At 35.7% G+C, this 14,280-nt stretch overlaps 1 protein-coding gene across 1 annotated transcript in view; it reads right to left on the bottom strand.

Moving 5' to 3' along the window:
* Window positions 1-8,527, bottom strand: part of AFG3L2 (AFG3 like matrix AAA peptidase subunit 2) — a 231,269-nt gene extending 222,742 nt beyond the window's left edge. The window contains exon 1 of the mRNA XM_053714902.1: window positions 8,324-8,527. Within this exon, the coding sequence (XP_053570877.1) occupies window positions 8,324-8,419 (96 nt within the window). The 5' untranslated portion in view covers window positions 8,420-8,527. The remainder of the gene's footprint in view (window positions 1-8,323) is intronic.
* Window positions 8,528-14,280: the final 5,753 nt, after the last annotated feature.

Genomic DNA, 14,280 nt, shown 5'->3' with positions numbered 1-14,280 from the left:
CTGTCCGTAATCTCGTCCAGCGTAGCTGAACTAATGTTCTCTTCCAGAGATTCAATCCAGAATGCTGCAGCAGCCGTGACCGGCGCGATGCATGCAAGGGGGTTGCAATATAAAACCTTGTTGAACAAACATTTTCTTAAGGTAACCCTCTAGTTTTTTATCCATTGGATCTGAAAAAGCACAGCTATCCTCAACCGGGATAGTGGTACGCTTAGCTAAGGTAGAAACTGCTCCCTCCACCTTAGGGACCGTTTGCCATAAGTCCGTGTGGTGGCGTCTATTGGAAACATTTTTCTAAATATTGGAGGGGGTGAGAACGGCACACCGGGTCTATCCCCACTCCCTTAGTAACAATTTCAGTAAGTCTCTTAGGTATAGGAAAAACATCAGTACTCGCCGGTACCGCAAAATATTTATCCAACCTACACATTTTCTCTGGTATTGCAACTGTGTTACAATCATTCAGAGCCGCTAAAACCTCCCCTAGTAATACACGGAGGTTCTCCAATTTAAATTTAAAATTTGAAATATCTGAATCCAATCTGTTTGGATCAGAACCGTCACCCACAGAATGAAGCTCTCCGTCCTCATGCTCTGCAAGCTGTGACGCAGTATCAGACATGGCCCTAGTATTATCAGCGCACTCTGTTCTCACCCCAGAGTGATCACGCTTGCCTCTTAGTTCTGGTAATTTAGCCAAAACTTCAGTCATAACAGTAGCCATATCTTGTAATGTTATCTGTAATGGCCGCCCAGATGTACTGGGCGCCACAATATCACGCACCTCCCGAGCGGGAGATGCAGGTACTGACACGTGAGGCGAGTTAGTCGGCATAACTCTCCCCTCGCTGTTAGGTGAAATTTGTTCAATTTGTACAGATTGGCTTTTATTTAAAGTAGCATCAATACAGTTAGTACATAAATTTCTATTGGGCTCCACCTTGGCATTGGAACAAATGACACAGGTATCTTCCTCTGAATCAGACATGTTAAACACACTAGCAAATAAACTTGCAACTTGGCTACAATTTTATTTAATAAAACGTACTGTGCCTCAAAGAAACACTAAACGATTAATGACAGTTGAAATAATAAACTGAAAACAGTTATAGCATCAATCCTTGTAAACAAACACAACTTTAGCAAAGGTTTCCAATTAGCAAAGCAAAATTAATTAAATTACAGAGTAACGTTTTTTATCACAGTCAATATATAATTCTCACAGCTCTGCTGAGAGAATCTACCTCCCTCAAAAGAAGTTTTGAAGACCCCTGAGTTCTGTAGAGATGAACCGGATCATGCAGGAAATACAATGAGCAACTGACTGGAAATTTTGATGCGTAGCAAAGAGCGCCAAAAACGGCCCCTCCCCCTCACACACAGCAGTTGAGGGGAGAAACGAAACTGTCATAATTAGAATAAGCAACTGCCAAGTGGAAAAATAGCCCAAACATTTATTCACTCAGTACCTCACTAAATGTAAACGATTCTACATTCCAGCAAAAACGTTTTAACATAATCAATACATATAAAAAAATTCTTATGTACTTTTTACAGAGTAATTCCAGTGAAGTACCATTCCCAGAATACTGAAGTGCAAAGTATACATACATGACATTATATCGGTATGGCAGGATTTTCTCATCAATTCCATTGTCAGAAAATAAAAACTGCTACATACCTCTATGCAGATTCATCTGCCCGCTGTCCCCTGATCTGAAGTTTTTACCTCTCCTCAGATGGCCGAGAACAGCAATATGATCTTAACTACTCCGGCTAAAATCATAGTAAAACTCTGGTAGATTCTTCTTCAAACTCTGCCAGAGAGGCAATAACACACTCCGGTGTCATTGTAAAATAACAAACTTTTGATTGAAGTCATAAAAACTAAGAATAATCACCATAGTCCTCTTACACATCCTATCTAGTCGTTGGGTGCAAGAGAATGACTGGGAGTGACGTAGAGGGGAGGAGCTATATGCAGCTCTGCTGGGTGAATCCTCTTGCATTTCCTGTTGGGGAGGAGTTATATCCCAGAAGTAATGATGACCCGTGGACTGATCACACATAACAGAAGAAAAGGCTTGTAAGCCGACATAACAAATGCTGTATTTTAGAGAAGGGATGGCAAAGTAGTGGGCCATAGGTCGCAACAACTGATTTTGAAAAAAATATATTTACATTTTGACTACATTTATCAGTCTTTCACAACAGAAGTGGATCAACCAACTTTAAAAGTCCCTTTGCTGGAGGGTTATAAGTTGTACTTTACTCTTGAACAGGTATAAAAGTATGAAACTATTCAGATCAGGGATTGACAAAAGTATTTGAAACTTGGAGAAAAGTAACTGTATATAGGGATGTTTGTAGAAGACGCCAAAAAATTTAGAAGCCAGAGCTAATTTTAACAGCCATGATCTAACTGCTCCTGGGATATCTTAATCCCTGATGCATATACAACACAGCTATAATTTAATAAAAATGATGCAAAGACAACTTAAACAGGTAAAGAATAATTGAAAATATTAACAGAAGAGCCTTTTTTTACATTATCATTTTAGTGCTGGACAGAACTCACCAGAGAAAAAAAAAACAAGGAGACAAAAGAATGAGGGGTTTGCTGCAAAAAAACTCTAGTTGCTTCTGGGCCTTTATTTGGCTGTATACAAAGTATTACAGCACACACATCTCACTATGACTTATCACAACTCCACAACACCAGTACAAATCAATGTGGAGCTGTGGAGAAATAGCAGTGGAGAGAAACAAATGCAGGGAGCCCTAGAAAATTATTACTTGGAGGGGGAGCCGCTACACTACCGAATTTTTTATTTTTAATAAAACAAATATATATACATTTATATAAGCTGAATACTGGCAAAATTGGCCTTTATCAATACCTTGGGCTGTCAATAAAAATGCAAACAATTCTCTGGTCTTTTTTGTCTGAAATACCCAGTCCTTAAGGGGTTAATATGGAGTTGGCCTCCCTTTGTGACTATAACACTTCTGGGAAAGTTTTACACACAATTTTGTAGTGTGTCTGTGGGTATTTGTGCCCATTCAGCTAAAAGAGTATGTGCGAGGTTAGGCACTGATGTTGGATGAAAAGGTCTCGCTTCCAATCTGCATTCAAATTCATCCCAAAGGTGTTCGGTAGGGTTGAGGTCAGAGTTCTGTGCACCAAACTCATCAAACCATGTCTTTATGTACCTTGCTTTGTGCACAGGTGCACAGTCATGCTTGAACGGGAAAGGGCCTTTCCCAAAGTGCCACAATGTTAAAAGCTTCTAAAATATTGCTAACATTCTTGAACTTTTTATACAAAGGGGAAAGTTTACCATCAACTTAAGGGGAATTAGCAGAACTCCCTGCACTAGAAAATTACTTTAACCCCTTAACGACCAACAAAAAACAGTCAATGACCAAGGACGTGTGCCTGGCACGTCCTCTGGGTTTCAAGCTCTGGAAGCGATTGGGATCGCTTCCAGCCGCTTTCAAGGTATTGCAGCGATGCCTCAATTTTGAGGCATCGTGCAATACCCTTCTTAAGCAAATTGATGCAGAGAGGGCCACTCTGTGACGTAACAGATATCAGTGTTACAATATAACTATCGCTAATTTGGGGGGGGGGGGGGTTTTGAAAATAGAAAGTGCTACTTGTACGTATTGCTTAATAACTTGCAAAAAAAGCAAAGAACATGTAAACATTGGGTATTTTCTAAACTCAGGACAAAATTTAGAAACTTAGGAAAAATGGAAATTAGTGAGTAAGCGCAAAAGCTAAATAGGATTAGACCACTCTTATCTTAAAAGTATTATTTAATGCATACAATTTCACAGGTTTAATAAATAAAAACAATCCTAAAACCTACATGGATCATGATGATAAAAAAATCTAATCTTAAAAGAACCTAATCCTTAAAACGGACAGATAAAATCAGAGATGATGAGTTACACAACAATATTGATAATGTTAAATATGTAAATAGGAGAATATCTTCAACAAGTTATATATCATAAATTATATGTGTAGACCATAAAGTGTCCAAAAGAAAAAAAAAAACAAAATAGTCCATTCAGTGTCCAATAAAATAAATCCAAAAACAAATGTGTGGTCAATGTGTCTTACTAATATGCAATCCAAATACAATCCAAAATGGTGAAGATAAAGAAGAATAATGTAGAAAAATAGTAATCCAAAATGTGTGCCTTCAAGACAAACAATCAAGTGACAATAAAAAAATGAATTAAAAAAACGTGTCCAAAAAATGTTTATATAAAATTCAAAACTGTTCCACATAAAGCTTTTTTAATGATAATCCAAAAGATGTGATAGTGCCAGTGTCTGTGTATAGTATCCAATTGGATAAGGGTGCGTGAAAAACAAGTATTAAAAAAAAAAAAAAAGTAGAAGTAAATCCTGTAATTTAAACAGTTTTTTTTCTGTTCTTACATTAACTTGATTTTTACTTTGGCCACCTTTGATTCTGTTTGTCTTGAAGGCACACCTTTGGATTACTGTTTGTCTTGAAGGCACACCTTTGGATTACTGTTTGTCTTGAAGGACACCTTTGGATTACTGTTTGTCTTGAAGGCACACCTTTGGATTACTGTTTGTCTTGAAGGCACACCTTTGGATTACTGTTTGTCTTGAAGGCACACCTTTGGATTACTGTTTGTCTTGAAGGCACACCTTTGGATTACTGTTTGTCTTGAAGGCACACCTTTGGATTACTGTTTGTCTTGAAGGCACACCTTTGGATTACTGTTTGTCTTGAAGGCACACTTTTGGATTACTGTTTGTCTTGAAGGCACACCTTTGGATTACTATTTTTCTACATTATTATTCTTTATCTTCACCATTTTGGATTGTATTTGTATTGCATATTAGTAAGACACATTGACCACACATTTGCTTTTGGATTTATTTTATTGGACACTGAATGGACTATTTTGGAATTTTTTTGTTTTTTTTCTTTTGGACACTTTATGGTCTACAAATTTAATTTATGATATATAACTTGAAGATATTCTCCTATTTACATATTTAACATTATCAATATTGTTGTGTAACTCATCTCTGATTTTATCTGTCCGTTTTAAGGATTAGGTTCTTTTAAGATTAGATTTTTTATTATAGGATTGTTTTTATTTATTAAACCTGTGAAATTGTATGCATTAAATAATACTTCCATTTTCCCTAAACTTGATACTAGCAGTCCACTAGGGGACTTCTGTGAGTGAGCTTTAGGGGTAGTCCTACGACCATGCATTTGTGTACAAAATTTAGAAACTATTTAGCTTCAGAGTTTTTTGGTGGTTGTAGATGTGTAACAGATTTTGGGGGTCAAAGTTAGAAAAAGTGTGTTTTTTCCCATTTTTTCATCATATTTTATCATTTTCTTTATAGTAAAATTATAAATGATTATGTAAATAATGGTATCTTTAGAAAGTCCATTTAATGGAGAGAAAAACAATATATAAATGCGTGGGTACAATAAATGAGTAAGAGGAAATTTATAGCTAAACACAAACACCGCAGAAATGTAAAAATATCCCTGGCCCCTAATGGTAAGAAAATTGAAACATGGTCTGGTCACTAAGGGGTTTAAAACAATGAAAGTCTTCCAAGTGTAGTTTTAGTTGAGCAATAAGCTAGAATGTGATCTAGTTATTTTTTACATTATAATAAAGTACCTAAGAGTTTACATAAGCAAGGCATGGCAAACATAAAGTAATAATATACTGGCTAACTTAAAGTGAAGGCCAATTTAGATGAATCGGTGCCCGGTTTTTAATAATCCTATTAAAAACAAGGGCACTTTAATTCATCCAAAATTGACATTTCACTCATTTTCTTTAAAAACTTACTTTTTAATCCTGACAGCCGCTCCAGCGATTCCACCGGCCGTCGGAAGCCTCTTCATACGTCAGAAATGACGAATCCGGCTTCCTCCAATCACGGCTTCCCCCCGGGGGAAATCATGGCCTGAGGCAACGCCGGGATTGAAGGAAGCCGGATTCGTCATTTTGGACCCGCGAAGAGGGCTTGCGACGGGCCCGGGTGAATCGCTGGAGCGGCTGTCAGGATTAAAAGGTAAGTTTTGAAGAAAACTTGTGAAACGTCAATTTTGTTTAATTAAAGTGCCCTTGTTTTTAATAGGATTATTAAAATCCTAGCACCGATTCATCTAAATTGACCTTTATAGATAATTCACATGGGCTACAAAATGATGTTATTTTATTTTTATGTGTTGGTGCTTTTCTAAATAAAGCATGCATCCTTAAAATACCTCTTATTTCCATTTTTCTCACTTCCACCTTTAAGGGCAATTCTTAAATTATTATTGTTATTTGTAGACTCTTCTCTTCCTGTCTCTTCAATGTAAACATTATTAAAGGGACATGAAACCCATGTTTTTCATTATTCACATAAATACAATATAAAATTGTAAGAAAAAGTAATAAAACATAAAAATAATAATAATAAATAATAATATATTACTTTATTAATCACGATAATAAGCAATGTATACGAGTTTACTGTCCCTTTAAGAAATAAAAGGGAGATGCACTAGTTGCAGCTTACTCTAAATAAGCTGATGCTGCATGTATGGAAAATATGTTTTGTATGTGCCGTATTTCTATATATATTTTACACTTAGAATGCGTTTAAATGCAGGGAAGAGTTGACAGTAATTTTAAAAAACTGTTCTCTATAAACGTAAGGTAATGTTTTTATTATGCAAGAGTCTAATACAGATAGTTTGCTCAGAGTAGAGCCAGTGGTAAAAAATAGAAACAAATTGTTAGTACCCAGTGTGTTCCTGTCCAGTTAAAGGAATAGTAAAGTCAAAATTAAACTTTCATGATTCAGACAGGGCCTGTAATTTTAAAAAAACGTTCTAATTTAATTTTATCATCACATTTGCTTTATTATCTTGGTATTCTTACTTGAAAGCTAAACCTAGGCAGACTCATTTCTAAGCCCTTGAAGGCCACCTCTTATCTGAATACATCTGAAAGTTTTTCATAGCTAGAGAGCGTTAGTTCATGCGTTTCATATAAATAACATTGTGCACATGCAATTGGAGTTATTTAGGAGTCAGCACTAATTGCCTGAAATGCAAGTCTGTGAAAAAGATCTGAGATAAGGAGGCAGTCAACAGAGGCGTTGATACAAGGTAATTAAAGAGATTAAAAAGTATATATTTCTATTACAGTGTAGGTTATGCAAAACTGGGGAATGATAAATAAAGGGATAATCTATTTTTTTAAGCAATAACATTTTAGGTGTTTACTTTCCCATTATATAATTGAGAGTTTTAGTCAATTCAGCAATTTATTTCTGATTAAATATCATGAAGGGGATCTTGAATATGTCAACTATGTTTTAACTAAAAATTATATAGCAAATTGACATAAATGAATAAATAAATGTCTGATTTCTGCGTTAAAAAAAAAAAATGAAGAACACCAATTTATTATGGAAAAATATTCTGCCCACCAACTTAAAACTTCATCAGCCGCCACTGGTTTTAACTCTTTCAAAAGGGTAACAAAAGATGTAATCCAAGAACACTGATGACACACCGGATCAGCACCTGTACACAAAGTTGCCACGGGTCAGACACACCTGCTCAGCGTCCATACAAAGGGACTGCTGCAAGGCAGACATAACTTGTCTGTTGGTATCAATCATATGAATATGCAAAGAACTGTGCAGGGCAGACACAACTGGTCTGTGGCTATGGAGATCATACAGGGCAGGCACACCTGGTCAGTGGCGGTATAGAGCCTGATGGGCAGACACATCTGGTCAGTGGCTGTATACAGAGATCACAGGGCAGACATACTTGGTCAATATCTATACACACAGAGGCCAGGCACCATACTCTGTATTTATACTAATAGGAAACCACAAACAGATACGTCAGTATATGTGAACATAATAACCACAGGTAAGCCATCTGATCAATGTCTGTATAAAAAAAAACCACAAAGCACCCTCTCCTCTCTAGGACATTCTTTCTACAGAAAACTACTTCACAACAGATATCCACTTTAGGCTTCTCTGCGAGTGGACGCATAATGTACACTAAATACATGCATGCAATAATGCCCTCACTATATAATTTTACTTCAGGAGCTGTCAAAAAGTGAGACAGAGCAGGTGTTAAGCAAGAAAAATGCTGCATTTACTGACTTGCTATCCATTCTGTGTCCCAAACAGGTACACCGTTACCCTGCCCACTGCAGTGTCAAAGCATTTACCCAATCGACCCCATGCACCTGTGCCAGGCCCCAGCAGGTAACTCACCATTCGCAGACAGCAGGTTGTCATGTGATGAGAGCGGGTGAGGGCTCCGGTAAGCGCCCGGCCGGCTCCGGGGAGCAGCAGGCAACGGTGCGCCATCCAGTAATAAAGCTGGGTGACAGGCACGCTGAAAAAGTAACCAGCTCTCCCCCTGACATATGTACTCTACTAGACTTCCACAGCGACCTCCACTGGAAGCTACACCCACTGTACGTGTGACATCATGGCGTACGACCAATCACATCACTGGGATAGGAGTTTCAGTAGTGTCGTCGTCGGTGTTGTGGATTTTGTAAGCCCTGTAAAAAGCAGTGTATTACTGGGTACTGTTACGTGCTTATAATAGTCCTGTCACTAGCGATTTATGTAATGTTATAATAGAGCCATATGAGTTAACCTCTTCACTGCTGAGTTATTTCTTTGTGGAAAGCCCTTTTTAGTTTTGTTGCTCCCTTATATTTTACGTACCGCTTTGAGTGCTGCTGTGGTTACAGTATATACACAAATTGTTTATTACTTTTGGTACTGGCAGACCAAGTATTCGAGGGGAATAACTTTATTTTGCAAGAATATCGATATATGAGGAAAACCACTATATGAAAGTAAAATAATTTTTTTTTGTATAGTATACTTAGTAACTTGTTAACTTTCATACCCACAAAACATAGTAATTTAATATTAGAAGCTAAAATGTATTTTTGCCACCATTTTTTACTTCGATAAATAAGTAGTAAATAAAATATATTCTCTACATTCTAAACTAACTAAATTTAGAGAAGGGAGGACTGGCACATTTTCTAACTATTTTTTTTTTTTTTATACAATTGATCATTTGTTTTAGTAAAAAAAAAAAAAAAAGAGATGGATAGTTTAAAGGGATACTAAACCCATTTTTTTTTCTTTCATGATTCAAATAGAGCATACAATTTTAAGAAACTTTCTAATTTACTCCTATTATCAATTTTCTTCATTCTCTGTCTATCTTTATTTGAAAATGTGCTTACATGCAGAAATGTAAGCTTTGGAGCCAGCCCATTGTTGGTTCTCTGGACAGACACTTGATAATTAAGGGATCTCATGCCACCATCTGTATTGTAGGAGACACATATTAGATAACCCTTCCTTCTGATTTTTATGCATTACCTTTACCTGCCACAAACTTTTTCTCATAAAAGAGTGATTTCAAAGGGTTTTGTTACTTTACAGAACAGAAATATAAAACTCCGGTTGACAAATTATGTATTTGTTGTCATGAATTAATTAAAGGGACAGTCTACACTAGAATTGTTATTGTTTTAAAAGATAGATAATGCCTTTTTTACCCATTCCCCAGTTTTGCATAACCAACACAGTTATATTTGTATATTTTTTACCTCTGTGATTATCTTGTATCTGAGCCTCTGCAAACTGCCCTTTTTTTCAGTTCTTTTGACAGACTTGCAGTTTAGCCAATCAGTGATAGCTCCCAGGTAACTTCACGTGCATGAGCACAGTGTTATCTATATGAAATTCATGAACTAACACCCTCTAGTGGTGAAAAACCTGTTAAAATGCATTCAAGGTCTAAGAAATTAGCATATGAACCTCCTAGGTTAAGCTTTCAACTAAGAATACCAAGAGAACAAAGCAAAATTGGTGATAAAAGTAAATTGGAAAATTGTTTAAAATTACATGCCCTATCTGAATCATGAAATTTTATTTTGGACTAGACTGTCCCTTTAATCTCAACACATCACTCTGTAGCAGTTTTGGAAAAGTGATTTTTAAAAAGAGCCTCCTTGTAGCTTCAATAGTGGGTTGAGTGACTAAAATGTGTCTTCAGACATCTATGATATGCTACCACTGCAAGGCCATGACCAAGTTGCATGCTGCTGCTGCTACTTTATTGAGTCAGGTAATCCTCCACATATTTCCATACATTATGGTAGATTCATATTGACAACTGATCTCACAGTCACTGGCAACATGGACAGTATGCATGCCTGTATTTATCCTAAGGATAGCAATCTCTTTTTTAAACAAAATGTTTAATTTTGGTCAACAAAATATGCTTTAAGGGACAGTCTAGTCAAAATCAAACTTGCATGATTCAGATAAGACAACTTTCCAAATTACTTTTAGCATCAAATTTGCTTTGTTCTTTTGGTATTCTTTGTGGAAAGCTAAACGTAGCTAGGCTCATATGCTAATTTCTAATCCGTAGAACTGCCTATTTTCTCAGTGCATTTTGACAGCTTTTGACAGTTGGATACTGCTAGTTCATGTGTGTCATATAGATAACATTGTGCTCACTCCTGGGGAGTTTTTTTAGGAGTCAGCACTGGTTGGCTAAAATGCATGTCTGTCAAAAGAACTGAAATAAGGGGGCAGTCTGCAGAGTCTTAGATACAAGATTATCACAGAGGTAAAAGTATATTAATGTAACCGTGATGGGTATGCAAAACTGGGTAATGGCTTATAAAGGGATTGTCTATCTTTTTAAACAATACAAATTCTAGAGTAGACTGTCCCTTTAAGTGTGTCATATGATGCGTTTCTGAGTTCTAGAACACTGATACATGTAATGATTGACAGTAAAATGGATGATGCAAGAGCAGAGAAATATCTGAAGGCGGAAGACAGTATGCTGTAGGGTAAGAACTACTTAGAAAAAATAATAGAGATTTCTAACACAATGAGCAAAAGTGGTTTATATTAGGAAATAAATAATTTAATGATTTGTACTTTGGATTCAGGTGATTGATGTCACAACATTAATAAAGTCATATGAAATACAAAATTAAACTTTCATGGATCAGATAGAGCATGCAATTTTAAAAGACTTTTCACTTTACTTCTATTATCAAACTGACTTAAAGGGACACTAAACCCAAAATTTTTCTTTCATGATTTAGATGGAGAATACAATTTGAAACAACATTCCAAAGTACTTCTATTATCTAATTTGCTTCATTCTTTAGATATCCTTTGTTGAAGAAATAGTAATGCACATGATTGACCCAATCAGCAGCTACTGATCCTATCTAGATATGCTTTTCAGCAAATAATAACAAGAGAATGAAGCAAATTAGATAATAGAAGTATATTAGAAAGTTGTTTAAAATTGCATGCTCTGGGGGAACTTCCGGGTGGCGGCCATGACACAGTGTGTAATGTGTGGCCATGACAGGTCGCAAGACTGCTAGCTACTTCAGAACTTAACATCAATCTACAGAAAATCTGCTATTTCCTATCCCATCCAAGATTTACTCATGTTCTATTTTGAACAGTATAGAAAAAGCTCTCTAATGTAGATTGAGATTGATGTAGATTTCAGTCATCCGAATACTACTTGGGGCTTTGGCCTTCACATACCCCCCGGCTGAGAACACATGCGTGCCTCAGTCGTCAAGCGGCAGTGCTACCCTGTAAGTCACTGCAGAACTTCACAGCATACAAGCTGAATATCCCTGAAATGGTCATACCTACAATGGAAGCTATTTATTTATTGAACGAAATAGGCAGCATAGTCCTGTGTAGTCTAGAACTAGTCACATTAATACAAAATAATTTTATTTGCTATAAAGGTCTTTGTATTTCATATCTCTAAGTCATGCTTATTATTGTGGAATCTTTTACAAATTATATATAAACTTCTCTAGTTGTGGTACATTAAGCAGAGTAAGTGTATAATCCATTTTGGGCATTGAATTAGAGTCATTGGCTAATTATAGACTGTGCTGGAATTCTCATTTGTGGTACTTATTGTGAGTAAGGTTCATTTTTATAGATATATATGTTTTTGATCTGTTGTATAGAATATTGTAACGGAATAAGCGTATATAATTGACTCATAATCTAGTTTCTACATAAATATAATTCAATGTGTCTATAAATTTAACTAATCAAGAATTTAGGAATAAATATTAATTTTTATTTGTTATGTATATACATTTTATTGGTTGGCAACTGCTAAGATAAGTTCTCCAACATTTTACTGGAGATTACTGCTGATATGATAATAAATGATATTGTATACCTAGTATATACCGACAGTAAAATACTATAAAGTTTCTTAAACATTTAGTCTAATCATGTGAGAAGACACCATAGATAGTCTAGAATAGTCTTTCAGTAAAGTAGGAAGAGAGAATACATTTAGAGAGTTTGAGAATGCCTGGGGGTTGATGGAAGGAATTATTAGATGGCAATAAAGGAGCATTTTGTTAACCAGTGGATATACTCACCTCACATTTTGTGGTCTATAACAGAAGCATAAGGCTAAAAACTCAAACTACATATCTGACTTTTCACAGCGGTTTCTAGTACTGAAATAGCCCAGGGTGTGCCAGTGATGTTTAATCTCTTAGATCCCAAGAAGGTCTCGCAACCAATCGGTTAAGCTCAGTTTAGTAAAAACTATATATTAATATGTTGTTCATGTCATATATTTAGACCTTACAGGAAAATGGGTTGTAAAGTCTCTTGCAATCTGTTTTAAAACAGAAAAGAAGATGTTTTATCTTCCTTGGTGTGTTTCTCTTTTTTATACAATAAAACATTTGACTCATCTTGTGGGAATGGCGGTTTAGCATGAGAATAAAAGCTAGATAGGATACTGAGTGATTGGAGTTGTGGAATAACTCATGTTCTAAGATCTTTACTTAGCTAATGGCAAAGATGAAGACCTCTTAAGCTACTTGAGATTTAATTCATAATATATGTTGAGTGTTCAATATGTGTAATTGGTAGGTATATGGCATAACCTTAGTTAATATACTACTTGTATACAGTATCACCATTTAAATAATCCAGGTAACCTATTTTATAGTAATGAAGACAATTTCCTTCTATATAACTTAATGGGACATCCTTATATAATAAAATAATGACTTTATTAACTAACTAGAACAACTTATTAATAAATGTTCATTTGTTATTAGGTTTTGCCTTGCATGCATTACCACTGCTGACCAGAACACAGCCAGTGAGCTAGTTGGAAGCGCATGCACACATATCAGCCAATCACCTGCCCTGTCCTGTTCAGGACTGACAATACATCACCCCTGGTGCACAAGTTTTACTATGTGTTTAACTCCTTTTGATGTCTTAAACACAGTTACCAAGAAGCAGTATAAATTAATCTAATAAAGTAAAACATTTAATTATTTTATTACATGAAAAAATCCCTTTAATTTGCCACATAATTCAAAATTTCACAACAATGTAAGTTATAATACTTACTTATGTAAATTGGTCTTTTTAAAGTGAAGGTCAAGTCTGGCGCATTGCTTAACATTTTTCAATAGCTGACTAAAATTAAGTATTATGTTCATTCATCAATTTATTTATAAATATTGTTATCATTATTATTTTTCACCTTTAAATTCATCTAAGTTTTCGTCGTATTAACCGCCCGCCATACTCCCGTTATTGATTGACATTTCTGGTATCCAATATATCATCTAACCCCGTGGCGTCCAGCCCCTTTTCTCTCGCGTCACTACAACGTTCTGCGCATGCGTTAAAAAAACTGCGCTACTGAGCTACTGTTCTGCGCTACTGAGTGTACGATACGCATGCGCATTTAGAAGATACTGTTGTGCACGAGCGTAGTCCGCTTGTAGGAACTACAGCATCGTCACAACAACAGATAAATAAGGAAGTGTGGTAGGGGCGGCGCAAATAGAATAACGGAGGTATTTTATATATATATTTTGTTTGAAAAAGAAGAGTTTTATAAAAATATAAACTTAGCGACTGTATTATTTGTATATTAAGGTTTACAATGGTGCATTGCAATATGCAAAAATTGACCTTCACTTTAAATAAATAGATATTTATTGCAAATTCATATTTAGTTAAATAAGACAGTTTTATATTAATAAGTATAGCCACATGCCTCTCTAGACACAGGTGAATAATAGGCTCCATGAGGATTCACCCAACTTGTGTCCATTGATATCACTACTAACGTTCAC

This window comes from Bombina bombina, chromosome 5 (assembly GCF_027579735.1).
Source record: "Bombina bombina isolate aBomBom1 chromosome 5, aBomBom1.pri, whole genome shotgun sequence".
Taxonomy (NCBI): domain Eukaryota; kingdom Metazoa; phylum Chordata; class Amphibia; order Anura; family Bombinatoridae; genus Bombina; species Bombina bombina.
Note: the sequence above shows the minus strand (reverse complement) of the source record. Positions and strands in the feature narration are given on the sequence as shown.